At 39.4% G+C, this 17577-nt stretch overlaps 1 protein-coding gene and 1 long non-coding RNA gene across 2 annotated transcripts in view; one reads left to right on the forward strand and one right to left on the reverse strand.

Annotated features, from left to right (window-relative positions):
- Positions 1 to 17577, forward strand: part of LOC139355861 (uncharacterized) — a 169333-nt gene that overhangs the window by 115498 nt on the left and 36258 nt on the right. The gene's annotated exons all lie outside the window — the stretch shown is intronic.
- LOC105476547 (indoleamine 2,3-dioxygenase 1) lies at positions 49 to 15633 on the reverse strand. The gene is made up of 10 exons (XM_011732563.3): positions 15462 to 15633; positions 10557 to 10652; positions 10320 to 10439; positions 9600 to 9718; positions 8407 to 8421; positions 5852 to 5951; positions 4914 to 5031; positions 3749 to 3800; positions 3153 to 3301; positions 49 to 702 (listed from the first exon to the last, which is right to left on the reverse strand). The coding sequence occupies exons 1-10, from the start codon at positions 15546 to 15548 to the stop codon at positions 347 to 349; spliced, it is 1212 nt and encodes a 403-aa protein (XP_011730865.2). The 5' UTR covers positions 15549 to 15633; the 3' UTR covers positions 49 to 346.

Here is a 17577-nt window from a genome sequence, read left to right on the forward strand (position 1 = left end):
ATCTAAAGAAATACTTGATTATATTTATAAATGAAGCAAGATTTATTATATCTTATGCATTTTTATTTATTATGAAAGAATATTTATATCTTATGCATTTTTATTTATTTGATTTAATCATTTTATTCCAATGATAAGATACAGATTATAAAACTTCTACTATAATTACGCATAATTACCTTTTGTTGTTTTCCTACAAGAAATGCACAGGTATTTTGAGGTCTTTTGTATTGCATTATTGGCAAAGCACTGCATAGTATTAGTTTGTGGCTCTGTTACAATGGGTAATGACAGGAATATATGCAGATGTCTCTGCTATGATAAAATGTGCTCTTGTTGGGTTACGTTAACCTTCCTTCAAACGGTATTTCTCGGTTGTACTTCTCACAGTCTTTAGGAATTCCATTAAATCAGTGCCTCCAGTTCCTTTGGCATCCAGTTTTGAAGGGTCTTCAGAGGTCTTGTTTTCCTTTGGCTGCTGGCTTGCAGGAATCAGGACGTACTTAGTCACGATTTGCAGATGGTAGCTCCTCAGGGAGACCAGAGCTTTCACACAGGCATCATAAGCTTCCCGCAGGCCAGCATCACCTTTTGAAAGGACAAACTCACGGACTGAGGGATTTGACTCTAATGAGTACAGGAAGTTCCTGTGAGCTGGTGGCATATATGTTCTCATGTCCTGGAGGAACTGAGCAGCATGTCCTACGGGAACAAGAGAAAGAGGAAACACGGAGGTCACAGCATTCCCCAATCCAGGAGAGAAAGGCAGAGTGAGGGCAGAGTGGGCAGGAGATCACCAATATAGCATTCAGTGAAGTCAAGGTCATTCTATTTGAAAGCTAATGTTTGGCTATTAGTCTTGCTACTAGCAATTGTTATTATTGTAAAATACTATTAATTTTGAAAACTGAATGAGCTAAACTCATTTTCTCACAATAAGTATTTTTGTTTGCACTTTTTTTTCTTTTTTTTGTTTTTGAGACAGAGTCTCACTCTGTCGGCCAGGCTGGACTGCAGCGGCACAATCTCAGCTCACTGCAACCTCTGCCTCCCAGGCTCAAACAATTCTCCTGCCTCAGTCTCCTGAGTAGCTGGGATTACAGGCACGTGCCACCATGCCTGGCTAATTTTGTATTTTTAGTAGAGACAGGGTTTCTCCATGTTGGTCAGGCTGGTCTCAAATTCCTGACCTCAGATGATCCACTTTCCTCAGCCTCCCAAAGTGCTGGGATTACAGGCCTGAGCCACCACGCCTGGCCTTTTTTTGCACTTTCTTTCTCTCTTTTCTACTGTAAGAAGCTGATGGTATAGACAAGGGCATATATAATCTGCATTTGACAGATTATGACTGATTCTTAAGAGAGTTTAAGAGTGTGTTTAAATGAGTGTTCAACAATAGCAAAGACATGGAATGAACCCAGGTGCCCATCAATGATGGATGGGACAAAGAAAATGTGGCACATGTACACCAATGGAATACCACACAGCCACGAAAAAGAATGAAATCAAGTGCTTCACAGCAACAAGGAGGCAGCAGCTGGAGGCCATTAGCTTAAGTTAGCCTAAGTGAATTAATGCAGAAACAGAAAACCAAATACCACATGTTCTCACCAATAAGTGGGAGCTAAATATTGAGTACACATGGACACAAAGATGGGAACAATAGACAGGGAGCATTTCAAATAGGGGAGGGAGGGAGGGAGGAAAGCAAAGGCTGAAAAACTACCTATTGGGCACTATGTTCTATACTTGGGTGAGGGGATCATTAGAAGCCCAAACATCAGCATCACTCAGTATACCTGTGTAATAAGCCTGCACATGTATCCCCTGAATCTAAAATAAAAAAATTAAATATGATTAAAAAATTTAAAAAATAAGTGCTCAAATTAAGAAAAACTCATGTTTTTACCCAGCCCGATGCTTTCCCCTTTGACTATTAAACAGAAGTTTAACGAAACAGAGAAAATTAAAAAATTCTTCTTGGAGCTTATTCCTCTCCTCCAGCTCAGCCCCTAGAAGGCATACAATGAATGTGGCTCATCTTCAAACTTTGGTGCAGGCATTGCTCTGGGTGGCTGGGGCCACGGGACAGCTGAACAAGACCAGGACCCAGACTCTGCTTGTCACTGAGGTCTTTATCTCCCCACTAACAGCCCTGCTTCATTTGCAGGTGACTGTCTCTTTCTAAGTCTGATCATACATTTTCAGAACATGACTTCACTAGAGTCAACCACTCTTTATAGACATGTTCAGATTTCAAGATGGAACTTGGGTGTGAGGAAAGCTCTGCCACTTTTATGTTATTTATTTTATTTTATTTTATTTTTATTTATTTATTTTTTTTGAGATGGAGTCTCACACTCTTGCCCAGGCTGGAGTGCAGTGGCGCCATCTCAGTTCACTGCAAGCTCCACCTCCCGGGTTCACGCCATTCTCCTGCCTAAGCCTCCCAAGTAGCTGGGATTACAGGTACCCACCACCACACCCAGTTAATTTTTTGTATTTTTAGTAAAGACGGGGTTTCACCGTGTTAGCCAGGATAGTCTCCATCTCCTGATCCTGTGATCCGCTCGCCTCGGCCTCCCAAAGTGCTGGGATTACAGGCATGAGCCACTGCGCCTGGCCTTTTATTTTTTATTTTTATTTTGAGACGGAGTTTCACCCTTTTGCCCAGGCTGGAGTACAGTGGTGCAATCTTGGCTCACTGCAACCTCTGCCCGCCGAGTTCAAGCAATTCTCCTGCCTGAGCCTCCTGAGTAGCTGGGATTAGAGGCACCCACCATCATGCTCGGCTAGTTTTTGTATTTTTAGCAGAGATGGGGTTTCACCATGTTGGTCAGGCTGGTCTCGAACTCCTGACCTCAGGTGATCCACCTGCCTAGGTCTCCCAAAGTGCTAGGATTACAGGCTTGAGCCACCGCACCCGGCCAGCTCTGCCACTTTCTAGCAGAGGAACCAGTCACTGACTCTTATTAAGTTTCTGCATCTTCATTTTTAAAGTGGGATCATGGCAACCAAATCCCTACTTGCCTGATTCTACTAAAACCATCAGATAAGCTCAGATGAGCTGCTGATGGGAAGGTGCTTTCTAGATATCCAAATACTATTGTGTTCACATAAGAGATGATTATTTCTTGCTATTTTCCACTCACCTCCACCAGCATTCTGTTGGATGCCCAGCAGGACGTCAAAGCACTGAAAGATGCTGCTTTGTGCTGCACTGCCCCCTGCAAACTTCTTTGGGCCTTTCCAGAACCCCTCATACACCAGACCGTCTGATAGCTGGGGGTTGCCTTTCCAGCTACCGGAGGAAAGAAAGAAAAAAAGAAAAATCATTCTTTAGATTAATTGCTAATTTTCAGGTATCAAATCTTGCACTAGTAGTGAATAGAAGGTGACAAGAGATGTATTTCATGATCCTTCTTTCATGCCCCCTTGCCCCTACTCATTTTCATGCATGAGAATAATTAATATAATCCTGCGCAGATTTGGCATAAATATTCTAGGAATGAAATTTTACCTTTGCACTAGCACAGACCACTCTTTTTAAAATAACTAGCTTTCCTGTCTCACCCTCCAATACATTGCTGGCCAAGTGATAACAGAACCGTCTAGTCTTTTTCTACCATATGAATTTTTGGATATAAATTGTTAGTCAAACCCAATGGATATTAGGGACCATCCAAGAGAATTTGGTGGTGTTCTTTGTTCAGTGAGAGCAAACAAATTCAAACATAAGACTACATACCCAGCCAAATATATGCGAAGAACACTGTAAAATGCATTTGGGTTTACGTGATCTGTAAAAAGATGGAATGTGTTTAATTAAGCAGCATCAGAGGTATACAGGGAAATCAAGGTGTCGTGTACAACTGATAACAGATTTCGGCACAGGCTGCAGGAAAAGGCATTAGGTCAGTCTGTGCTAAACAAAGCCCCTGTGGTTATAAACGTTCACTCTCCTGCCCTCTTCCAGGAGGCCTGTTAAACTGTAAACTTAGTGCTTACTGACGTAACAGATAAATTGTTTACATAAAGAAACAAACCAAAGACAAAAACAAAACAAACCAAAACAAAAGCCCAGAAACTAGATCTCCCTCTCTATTTTCAAAATTTTAAAAAATCGTTTGGTGACAGGGTCTCACTTCATCGCTCAGGCTGGAATGTAGTGATCATAGCTCACTGCAGCCTCAACTCCTGGGTTCAAGCAATCTTCCCACCTCAGCCTCCCAGGTAGCTGGAAACTACACGTATGAGCCACCGCACTCAGCCTCCTACCCTACTTGATTTGAAAATGTAACTTCTTGCCAAGGACTAAATAGCAATAACTCAAAACCCAGAGATAAACAATTAGGTATTTGTTGACTCTGTTCAGTAGGGCAGATTTCCTATTGCAAGTTACTGCTTATATACCTTTTTGTGTGTTTTTTGGGGGGTAGTTTTTTAACTGTTAATTTCGCAACAACCTTTGAGCTCAATGACGTTTCTGTGTTATTTCTTAATTTGTGAAAAAACAGAATTAGGAAAGAGTTCTTATTAAGCAGAAGTTATTTTTTTTTTTTTTCAGAACTTAAAACCACCCTCCCATGTAGAAAGTTTCTCAAAGGTTTTTAGTAGGAGGCAAGGAAGTTCCTTAGCATTAAATAGAGCCAGCTTGGAACTCTGGCTTCACTATTTACTGCCTGTGGAATCTGAAGTCATTTACCCTGTCTTTCTGAATTTAGATGACCTTACTTGTAAAATGGAGATAATGAAACCTACCACATAGAAAGTGTAATGGTTTAGTAAGATAAAATACCTAAAGTGAAAACATACTAAGTGGTAGTTGCTTTTTGCTTCCCTTTTTTCAACCATTCTACATCTGGAACATTTGACTTGTCAGCCTAGACTATTGCACTGCACACAATACTTGCCGTGCATTTGCTGAAACACTTGACGGGCTTTCTCCAGGCAAGAAGCTATTTCCAACAGTGCCTTTAGCAGAGTGTCCCGTTCTTGCATTTGCATTGCCCTGAATACAGTAGGAATTTCCTAAAACAAAACAAAACAAAAAAACAAACATTTAAGATTTTCTTTCTTTTTTTTCTTTTTTTTTTTTTGAGACGGAGTCTCGCTCTGTTGCCCAGGCTGGAGTACAGTGGCGCGATCTCGGCTCACTGCAAGCTCCACCTCAAGGGTTCACAGCATTCTCCTGCCTCAGCCTCCTGAGTAGCTGGGACTACAGGTGCCCACCACAGCGCCCAGCTAATTTTTATATTTTTAGTAGAGATGGGGTTTCGCCATGGGGGCCAGGCTGGTCCCAAACTCCTGACTTCAAGTGATCTGCCCACTTAAGCCTCCCAAAGTGCTGGGATTACAGGCGTGAGCCACTGTGCCTGGCCAAATTCCCCCGTCTTAATCCATAAATTAAATTTGGGATTTTTACAATTCTTTCCTGGGCTGGACACCCTATTTGACTAATTTCTTTATATTTATAGAAGCTTGGATTTGTTTTTATTCACATAGCATTTAATTTAGAGATATTTATATAGTCATATATGTTTCATTTCTATTTTTGATAATCAAAACTATTGAATTTATGACACTGTATCATAGTTCCAAAGCCACATTTTATTGAAAAATTTTATTTCCTACAGAGGTTTCAAGTTGGATTTTAAGTATATGGCTCTGAGATTTTATATTTTAGGTAATACACAAAAATAAATAATTGATCCTTTACTCCCAATTAAATGATCCCATGTTGTATTTGTTAAGGATAAAGTTAACTCATGCTTAGTATGGTTTAGGCTCCGAAATGATTGCTCTGCTTACGTAAATCGACATACAAATTTTGAAGTGAGGATAGACATACTTTGATAGCAGAAGCAGCTGCTATTTCCACCAATAGAGAAACCAGGAAGAATCCTTTACTGCAGTCTCCATCACGAAAGGAGAACAAAACGTCCATGTTCCTGAGGAAATTGGATAAGGAAGGCAAGAAGTTTAGCAAAAATTATGGGATTTTTTTGACATTTTTATTTATCCTATTTTAGTTTCAACATAATTTTATGAGAGAGGTGTGGCAGGCCTTACTATCTCCATTATGTAGTTGGGAATATTAAGACTCAGTTGTTAGGCCCGTTGTCTAAGATCACATAATTAACAGTAAGTAGACTAAATTGAGACCTAAAGTTTCATGTGGAAACTCAAAACTAGGGCCGGGCATGGTGGCTCATACATGTAATCCCAGCACTTTAGGAGGCCAAGGCGGGTTGGTCACCTGAGGTCAGGAGTTCGAGACCAGCCTGGCCAATGTGGTGAAACCCCGTCTCTACTAAGAATACAAAAATTAGGTGGGTGTGGTGGTCGGCGCCTGTAATCCCAGCTACTCAGGAGGCTAAGGCAGGAGAATCACTTGAACACAGGAGGCGGAGCTTGCAGTGAGCCAAGATCGCTCCATTGCACTCCAGCCTGGGTGACAAGAGCAAGTCTTGTCTCAGAAAACAAATAAACAAAACAAAACAAAACAACAACAAAAATAACAGAACTAGAAATTCCTCAACTAGTTCTGTTTCTATTATCCCATTGACTTGTCACAGGCATTTATATTACCATAGTATATACTCAATGTTTACAGAGATATCTGTGAGGTAGAGTTTTAAAAGGTAGTCTTTTGTTTAAATAATTATATTCCTATTCATATTTTAATTTGTGAGCCTAATTCAATTTCTCAGTGGTTTATCTGCTTTACAAAGGAATTGACTGTGGAATTCAAATAACTGATTAGACCCTGTTTTTCTTTTTAATTGAAGTTTGGGCACTGGTGCAAACATAGTCTATCTATGTATCTACGAGTTTTGTGGTGGTTAAATTCATGGTGTCTGAAGCCAGACCATCTCTGTAACTTACTTGCTGTGTGACCTTGAGCAAGATATGACATCGTCTGCCTTGGTGTTCTCATCTGTAAAGTGGGACTGACTGTTGATGTCATCCTCCTTTTTAAAAACCTTCCAGTTTCTCCCTTAAGATACTGTTTTAACCCCTTATCATAACTAAAAATATCCTACATAATCTTTTATTATTATTATTATTTGAGATGTGTCACCCAGGCTGGAGTGCAATGGCACAATCTTGTCTCACTGCCACATCTGCCTCCTGGGTTCAAGCTATTCTCCTGCTTCAGTCTCCTGAGTAGCTGAGATTACAGGCATGTGCCACCATGCCCCACTAATTTTTGTATTTTTAGAAGAGGAGGGTTTTCGCTATGTTGGCCAGACTGGTCTCGAATGCCTGACTTCAGGTGATCCACCTGCTTTGCCCAGCCATCTTTAAAAAAAATAATAATAATCTTTTTCTCACACTGTTATTTTTATCATTTACTATCAGTCATATTAGCGATCATTCAGTTTTGATAATGCACCAAGATATTTGTCACTTCAAGGCCTCACTTTTGCTGTTTCTTCTGCTATGAATACTCTTACCTTTTTCCTCTAGCTAATTGCTCAAATAACTTGCTTCAAGGGCTCCCGCATCACTCCTTTTATTTGGTTAGGGATCCCAATACTTTATCTTCTTAAGCCTTCTCTTAATCATATGGCAGTTTGCATAATTTTCATATACTGCCTTTCCTCTTCGTTAGTCTAGCTTCACCAAGGTGGGTTTATATTAATGATACTTACCTTAGTTTTTCCATCTCTCTTTCTTTTTTTTTTTTTTTTTGAGATGGAGTCTTGCTCTGTCACCCAGGCTGGAATGCAGTGGGGTGATCTCCACTCACTGCAACCTCCACCTCCTGGGTTCAACTGATTCTCCTGCCTCAGCCTCCTGAGTAGCTGAGATTACAGGCACCTGCCACCATGCCCGGCTAATTTTTTTGTATATTTAGTAGAGATGAGGTTTCACCATGTTGGCCAGGCTGGTCTTGAACTCCTGACCTCAGGTGACCCGCCTGCCTTGACCTCCCAAAGTACAGGGATTACAGGTGTGAGCCACGCACCCAGCCCAGTTTTTCCACCTCTTAGCCTATGTTTAGTATATATTATAGGTCAAAAGTAGTAAGGATTGGGTCAAAAAGAACAAGTTGGTATAAGGTTACTTATTGACAATGGTAACTAGTTATGGACATAGGAGTTATTAAGTCATAGATACACAGATGTATGTGCATTTTGTATGTTTGCATATTAATTTCCTATAGACGTATCTGAGTAGTATTCTTGTGTATATCTATAGCTATAATATCAAATAGACATAGTTGTAACACAATCATAGATACAGTTAAAGACAGAGATTATTTGTTCTCTAAATAATCACTGAAATTATTTTTTGGCTGAATTTAATTATTTAAAAATGCATTTGGAGTCTATCGATAAACCTACATTCGACTATAAATAGCAAATTCTTAGACTAAAACAAGAATCAGATACTTACTCATAAGACAGGGGCCTTATGAACGCAGCCATGAAGCAATGGGCCAATTGGAAGAGAGAAAGAAAATCAATTTAACAGCAAATAATGATGAGTTGTTGCTATTTGATTGAATACTACTATCAGAGGTAAGACATAGTCAGGTAAAAGAAAAAGTTTTAAAAATATTTCTTCAGTAGGCATTACAAACATTTAACTTAATAACTCACAAATGAATTAAATGCTCAAATATGCAAGGAACACACATGGACAGTCAAAACTAATTGTTTTATTTTATTTTATTTTTTTTTTGAGACAGCGTCTCACTCTGTCGCCCAGGGTGGTGTGCAGTGGCACGAACATAGCTCGCTGCAGCCTCAACTTCCAGGGCTCAAGTGATCTTTCTGCCTTAACCCCCTGTGTAGCTGAGACCACAGACATATGCCACCATTCCCGGTTAATTTTTTTTAAAAAGACTAATTTTCAATAAGAAGAAACTTTCTAGATCAAATCCTTTCATTTTGTGGTATTCCCATTTGCAGAGTATTCTTCTACAGGCACACACCCAGAGATATGTGCTTTGGTTCTCCCTTTCCTTTATTGTAGCAGATCTCGTGCCTGAAGGGTAAAAATCACCTACATCCTGAGCAGACTGCTCTGAAAAACCAGTCATTGCTGCGTGTAATTAAAGATGTGTTGACTCTTAACTACAATTGGCTGCTAAAAAATTAAATTAATAGAATCTCAAAAACATGCTAATCAAAAGAAGCCAGACACAAGAGTCTATACTTTGTGGTTTCATTGATGTGAAACCCAATAACAAAAATCATCTACTTTTTGACAAGGCAAATAAGAATATATTTGTCTGTCGCAGGAAAGGGAATTGAAAGAAGCACAAAGAAATTTTCTGAGGTGATAAAAATATTCTGTATCTTACTGAGAATGGTGGGTGTATGTAATTATGTAATAGTTAAATTCAAGCTGAACACTTAAGATCTGTGCATTTTACTGTGTTAACTATACACCTGTCACATGTGTGTACATTTGTAGTGGTAGACACAGCAGTCCAAGAAACCGTACCCAACTGAAGAACTGAGAGGGACCATATCCAACTGAGAGGAAAACTGTGCTGCCCAAAATTAAGCCAATGAACAACTCCTGTTTTATTTAATTGGCACACACTCCAAAAATTCCTGTTGTTCTCACTCTTTACATACTTATTAGGATCCTTTTTCTTCCAGTTTGCCAAGACACAGTCTGCATAAACCAGAATAGGAGGCAGTCCCAGTTTCTTGGAGAGTTGGCAGTAAGGAACAGCAATATTTCTTGGCAAGACCTGATTAAAATACAGTAGTTAGGTTTGTTTTTTGTTTTGTTTTGTTTTGTTTTGTTTTTTTGAGATAGAGTCTCGCTCCTGTCGCCCAGGCTGGAGTGCAGTGGCAGGATCGCGGCTCACTGAAACCTCCGCCTCCTAGGTTCAAGTGATTCTCCCACCTCAGCCTCCCGAGTAGATGGGATTACAGGCACCTGCCACCATGCCTGGCTATTGTTTGTATTTTTCGTAGAGATGGGGTTTCGCCATGTTAGCCAGGTTGGTCTTGAACTCTTGAACTCAGGTGATCCTCCCGCCATGGCCTCCCAAAGTGCCGGGAGGCCCATATGTGTTTTAAAGGTTAGATATTGCAGTCTGTATTAGTTTTATGTAATTAGGGTTGCCAGATAAAATACAGGATGAAAAATAAAGTAAAAGACTTAAAAATATAATAATGATAACAGTTGACATGTCAAGCCAGGGCATATTTTCTTTTTCATTTTGTCCTGTTATCGAAACTTTGACCAATGCAGTTAAAACGCTTTCAGAAAATTTTTGGAAAGTTAAATGTAAATTAGATGAAAATCTGTCACATAGCATAAGAAATCTGAGAAAATCTCCAAACCTTACGGACATCTCCATGACCTTTATCCCACACATATGCCATGGTGATGCATCCCAGAACTAGATGTGCAAGGCGCTGTGACTTGTGGTCTGTGAGATGATCAATGCTGAGCATGTCTAACTGAAAACAAATGGAGCAATTGACTCAAATCAATCTCGGTGATGTTTTATGCTTCAAAACCAAGTTAACAATGTTAAGAGGCTATACAAGAAGAAAAATGTAATACATATGTCAAACCTTCTCAACTCTTTCTCGAAGTTGGCCAGACTCTATGAGATCAGGCAGATGTTTGGCAATGAACATCCAGTCATTATAAAAATCAGGTAGATTTTCCTTGAAAAAAGAAACAAAAAAAGATCTTTATTTACTAGTAGCAGTTACTGTAGCTTTGGCTTCCCACTGATAGGATGCCTTGCCCCCACATCCATTTTGTGCAGTGTTGCCCTGGCACATGGCTTACCTGTCTGGAAACACCAGCCTCTGTCTTGTCTTCTGCACACATGGGGCTGAAGGCCCTTTCTGTGTTCCACCTCTTCCTCTCTCTTCAAACACTGCCATTTGCAGCTTTTCAAAGTTCACCTCAAAGGTTTCACTAAAATCCTCCTGACTACTCTATTTGAAACTAATCTCCATTGTAAACTCTACGGATTATGCCTTTTCATATTGTTAAACAATTATTATCTGCTACTTTCGTTTTTTTTTTTTTTCTTTTCTTTTCTTTTTTGAGTTGGAGTCTCGCTCTGTTGCTTCGGTTGGAGTGCAGTGGCGCGATCTTGGCTCACTACAATCTCCGCCTCCTGGGTTCAAGCAATTCTCCTGTTTCAGCCTCCCAAGTAGCTGGGATTACAGGCATGAGCCACCGTGCCCGGCTAATTTTTGTATTTTTAGTAGAGATTGGGTTTTACCATGTTGGCCAAGTTGGTCTCGACCTCCTGTCCTCAGGTGATCTGCCTGCCTCGGCCTCCCAAAGTGCTGGGATTACAGGCATGAGCCACTGTGCCTGGCCTACTTTGGCTTATTTTGGCTAGATTTTAAGTTCTTTGAATGGAAGAAAAATGAGATGTGTTAAATGTCAGTAGTGGACTAGGCACTCTGTTCAATAATTTCATATATATATAGTATATATATTTAATTATTGTAACGGCCCAAGAAGTTATCTCTATCATAAATAAGGAAACCCAGGCTTATACAGTTTACATACATTCTCTTTTTATACCTTGCTACATGATGGCAAGGTTTGTATTGTGCATTTAATTTATATTCTGTTACAAGCCCTGGCATAGTGCTGGGCATATAGCGGGTGCTGTATGTATTCATGTTGATTACCTACTTTGGTTCCACTATCGGCTTGTTTTTGCCCATTAAGTAGAAATGAAACTCAAATAAAAGTTTCTCTTTGGAGCTTATCATATTTGTAATCTCATCTCAAGCGGAAGTACACAAATAAAAAGACATAGGAACCTTCCTAAAATGAGATACAGATCCCTGAGCAACTCCCCCATACCCTGTTTCTATGCCTACTCCACCAGGTAGTTTCAAGGTACACCCTTAAGGTAATCAATGCTGAACCATGGGGATTAAGTGCAAATGGAAAGATTAACTGAAATCAACATGGGTGAAGTTTTGAGCTTCAAAATAAAGTTAATATTATAAGTAAGCTATGAAACAAAAAGATAAATATAATATAAAATCCTAACATTTTCAACATCTGCATGTAATTGTCCAGCCTTAATCAGTTGGGGCAGATTTTTAGCAATGAAAATCTAGGCAGTGTACTTCACTACTTAGCCACCCTTCTTGCTCTGAACTTTTCACCCCAACTGTGCTGTAGTACTTTTAGAAGTAAATGTAGGCCAGGCCAGGTGGCTCATGCCTATAATCCCAGCACTTTGGGAGGCCGAGGCAGGTGGATCACCTGAGGTCGGAGGTTCAAGACCAGCCTGACCAACATGGAGAAACCCTGTCTCTACTAAAAAAGCAAAATTAACTTGGTGTGATGGCGCATACCTGGAATCCCAGCTACTGACGCTGAGACAGGAGAATCACTTGAACTCGGGAGGCTGAGATTGCGGTGAGCGGAGATCACGCCATTGCACTCTAGCCTGGGCAATGAGATTGAAACTCCGTCTCAAAAAAAAAAAAAAAAAGGAAAGAAATGTAATAAATGTAGTTTTGTTGTTTTTATTCTGTATTTCACAGTCTAGCACATCTTACTTTTTTGATTGTTGTGATTTTTCCCCAAATAACAGACATACTTTTTTGTTCTGTACCGTGATTAGCATTTTATTTGATAGCATTTTCAGCAAGTATAAAATTTAATAAGTAATATGCTCTGGTTCAGAGGATCCCTAAATGGTATAATATAAGTTAATAATGAATCATACTGAGGATCATTCAAATTCTGCTAGATTAGAGATTGTGCATTGTGTCTATATGGAATCAGAAAACATATTATTTTCCTTTGGACTAAGAAGCAGATAGATTACGAGAGATAAAATAAGAATATTTTTTGGTTCATAATTTCTAGGAAAGATCTTCAGTGAAGAAATAAAAGTAATCAATAGTTTTTTTTCATGTTTCTGGTACAGTAAATCTAGCTTCTTCAGCATCTCAGCTAGCAGAATTACTATTATTATTATTGTTCTCAGGCAGGGCCTCACTCTGTCACCCAGGCTGGAGTGCATTGGCGTGATCTCAGTTCACTGTAACCTTCACCTCCCAGGTTCAAACAATTCTCCTGCCTCAGCCTCTCAAGTAGCTGGGACTACGGGCACGCCAACACGCTGGGTAATTTTTTTTTTTTTTTTTTTTTTTTTTGCATTTTTAGTAGAGATGGGGTTTCACCATTTTGGCCAGGCTGGTCTCAAACTCCTGACCTCAAGGGATCCACCCACCTTAGCCTCCCAAACTGCTGGGATTACAGGTGTAAGCCACCACACCTTGTCAGAATTACTATTATTATTATTATTATTATTTTTTGGAGATAGTCTCTCTCTGTCGCCCAGGCTAGAGTGCAGTGGCACAATCTCAGCTCACTGCAGCCTCCGACTCCCAGGTTCAAGCAATTCTCCTGCCTCAGACTCCTGAGTAGTGAGGATTACATGTGTATGCCATCATGCCTGGCGAATTTTTGTATTTTTTTAGTAGAGACGGGGTTTCATCATGTTGGCCAGGCTGGTCTCGAACTCCTGACCTCATGATCCGCCCACCTAGGTCTCCCAAAATGCTGGGATTACAGGCGTGAGTCACCCGCCCCCGGCCGAGAATCTTTTTTTTAAGTAGCCAAGGAAGAGTTTTGTTTGCTTTCTTTTGTGGTTTTGCTTTACCCCTTGGAATCTGTTCTACAGGTATTCATAATTATCAAAATTGTTGCATTTTTAAGTAGAACCGAACCTCTGAGAAAAAAACACCCATGATATAAAGTTTAGTAGTTTCTGAAAAAGATGGTTTTATTGTACCATTGATAAGTACATCTTTGAAACCATCCAGTCCTGGCATTTTTGTGAGTATGCAGGCAAATAGCAAGTTTGAGTATTACTGATTTGCATGAATAAAGCAAACTAGTGCTTTTGGCAATAAAATTAAAGCACACTCTTCATTTTCTTTAATTAACAATCCAAAGAGGAAAATTAGACTGGAAGGAGGTAGATGCTTTAAATTTCCCGGTATCACCAAAGTGTTTGCAGGATTTCATTTCTAAGCACAGTTAGGTTGGAATCTCTGACTAAACATTTGCTGTGTTTAAAGGTGCTCTCCAGTATGCGGACTGTAACTGTTTGAGCTACAAACAAAAATATACTCATCTACAGAATTATCATAATATGTTCATAGAAATCTTCTCCTGGAATCCCATGTACCTTGTTAAACCGAAGATTGAAAGAAAGGAGAAAAGCAATGTCTTATTGTCCCTTCTTAAGAGAGGCAGTGTGGAATAATGGTTTTAAGATCATAGACTCTGGAGACAGGCTGCTTAGGCTCAAACTGACCCCTGGCACTTGCTAGCTACATAGTTTTATAATTACATTCTTCATGCCTTATACTTCTCATTAGGAACATGAGGATAATGACATACATACCTAGCCGGGTGCAGTGGCTCGCGCCTGTAATCCCGCACTTTGGGAGGTCAAGGCTGGTGGATAACCTGAGGTCAGGAGTTCGAGACCAGCCTGGCCAACATGGTGAAACCCCGTCTCTACTAAAAATACAAAAATTAGCCGGGTGTGGTGGCAGGTGCCTATAATCCCAGCTACTTGGGAGGCTGAGGCAGGAGAATTGCTTGAACCTGGGAGGCAGAGGTTACAGTGAGCCGAGATTGTGCCACTGCACTCCAGCCCAGGTGATAGAGCAAGACTCCATCTAAAACAATAATAATAATAAATAATAAAAATAAATAAATAACATACATACCTTTTGGGATGGCTATGAGAATGGAAAGGGTTAATTTGTAAATTGCTTAGAAAAATGCTGTATTTGATAATTAAAATATTGATGATAAATTGGTTTACATAGTATTCATTAGAAGACACATTAGCAAATACAGTTTTTAAGGCAAACGTTTTTTCCACATAGCTTGCACTTTATAGGTAAAACTTGCAAACAAGAAAAAGGTAGTTCAGACTCTCACTTGAATCTTATGCTCAGTAAATAGCAAGCAATGGTCATATAACATGGAAGGTGCTTGATGTGCAATCTCATAAACCCCATCAAATTAGAAACACATGTTTTTTATAATTTAAGGTATATCCCTAAGAGAAAGGGATTTCTCTTTGACTCATGGCTCATTTAAAACTCTGGCTTTTTCAAAACACCTTCTCAAAATACAACTGTAATAACCTCTTTGTTTGTATTTTCCTGTATAATTCTTATGTAAAGCTGATATACTTTCTATAGTTTCCTTTCCCACCATTCTCCATATCCATGTTAGGTAAGTAAGAAATACATAGATGACTCCATTTCTAGGGAGAAAATTTAAGACAAATTAAGTGAGATGCAGTTATCACAGGTCTCTCTCTAATCTTTACACTGCTTTATATGTTTGTTTACTAGAAGTTACTGAACCACAGTTGTTAAATCTAAGTTAACTTGGCCAGGTAAGAAATGAGAAGAATATGCATTTTCCCACATTTTAGTGCCTTCTCTTACCTGTGGATTTGGCAGAGCGAAGCCCACTTCTTCATCAATATGGTACTCTTCACTGATGGTCCAGGAGTTTTCCATAGCATGTGCCATTCTTGTAGTCTGCTCCTCTGGTGCCCCTCAGTGTTTGAAGAGTTTTCAGAGCATCTTATACTAGTTGCTGCCACAGCCAATGACCAGAGTTTATCACAGGGGCAGTGAGAAATTACTTCCACTTTTGGAATGGTTTCATTTTCTAGTTTCTTTATTTGTAATATGAAAAACAATAAAACCACAAAAGCATCTCTGTGCATCATATGCAGAAACTGAAAGTTCGTATTCCATATCAAATTTGTAATCATTAAGCACATCATTTTCTTACTGCCGTAATGGGAAGCCGGAAAGGCCTGAAGGAAAACACAGAACTATGAAAACAAGCGGCCGGAGAAGAACGTTTTACTTTATGGAGACTTTTAAATCTTTGAATGAAAATGAAAGCTACAGTCCTAAACTCTCATTTAGTTATTTCTCATTGGTTTTCTTTTAGACTTCCATGGTTCTTTGAAAATATGTGTCATGTTTCAGCAGACCAAAACACATCCTGTGATACACTGAACTATTAGTCAATGGCTCTGAAGTAGGAAAAAAACAGAAGCACATGAAAAATTAGAAACATAGTAACTCTCCACTTCCTTAATTTTCCTATTGAGAATTTTGTCAGTTTTTCCAATGATAGCATTTGCCCTTCTCACATTTCTAATAAGTAACTTTTAGGAAGATTGCCTTGCATCTAACTGTACCTGACTGCCAGGGGCTGATGAGGCAACAGTCTGGCATATTTGGGTACTTTGTAATATGTCAAAAGTTGGAGAAAAGGATAAAATACCTTGCAAATGTTTTTTTCAAAGTACAAATCATGACTGCATTTGGTAAAGGTTTTCAGTTTGAATGCAAATCTGTGGTCACTTTAGAGGCATTGTTCGATCTAATGAGAACAAGGAAGCTAGAGCAGAAACCAAGGTCGCCTGTTCCTCCAGATGATCAAAAGGAGAAAAGAGAAATAGTTCGCGTGAGTAAACTAAAAGACAATGCTGTTTTGTCATCAGCTTATTAGTACTTGAAATAAATTAAATTGTGATAGCAGATGGCTTTCGTTACAGTCTAGAATAGCTCTCGCGCTATTCTCTACTACATTTTGGCTGTTTTTTTCAAATGTCGTTTTGGAGGAAAATGTTCCTTGAATAGGAAATGTAAGCAAAACTGAAACCAAAATTATACAGCAAAGAGAATACAATGATTGTGTTTCTTTTGAATGCATGATTCATGAGACTAATACTTTGGGAATCAGTTCAAGGAAAACAAAAAATCATGAAGACCTATCATATCTGTTTAGAAGACAACAATACAAATAAAATATTGAGCATTAGAAAATACGTGGTTATTCCTAAGATTTTTCATTCTTCGTTCTTGAAGTTTTTATGGGTGAGTCAAAGTGAAGACGTGGAACAAAGTTTTAGATGATTCTGTCCCGGGATTAAGTTTTTAAGAAGCATAAGTTTTTGATAAAGCTTTTTCTTGATTCTGTTTATCCAGTCATCTCACTAAATCTATCCCACCCTTGGGCCAGGCACGGTGGCTGACACCTGTAATCCCAGCACTTTGGAAAGCTGAGGAGGGCGGATCGCTTGAGGTCAGGAGTTGAAGACCAGCCTGGGCAACATGGTGAAACCCAGTCTCTACTGAAAATACAAAAATTAGCTGGACATGGTGGCATGTGCCTGTAATCCCAGCTACCAGGGAGGCTGAGGCAGGAGAATTGCTTGAGCCCGAGAGGCGGAGGTTGCAGTGAGCCAAGATTGTGCCATTGCACTCCAGCGTGGGCAACAAAGTGAGACTCTGTCTCAAAAAAAAAAAAAAAAAAAAAAAAAAAAAAAAAAAAATCTGTCTTATCCTTGACTGCAGAACCAATAATGCTTTAGTGCTTCAATTTTATCCCTAGCCACTTAACTTCCTCAAACTTTGGCTTCTTTGCTATTTCTGACACTACGTTCTCAATTGATCTTGCCTTCATTCACCTTGATTTTCTTCAGCCATAACTATACCTCCCTAAAAATCTCATTTCACATATTTTTAGAAAAGCATG

This window comes from Macaca nemestrina, chromosome 8 (assembly GCF_043159975.1).
Source record: "Macaca nemestrina isolate mMacNem1 chromosome 8, mMacNem.hap1, whole genome shotgun sequence".
Taxonomy (NCBI): domain Eukaryota; kingdom Metazoa; phylum Chordata; class Mammalia; order Primates; family Cercopithecidae; genus Macaca; species Macaca nemestrina.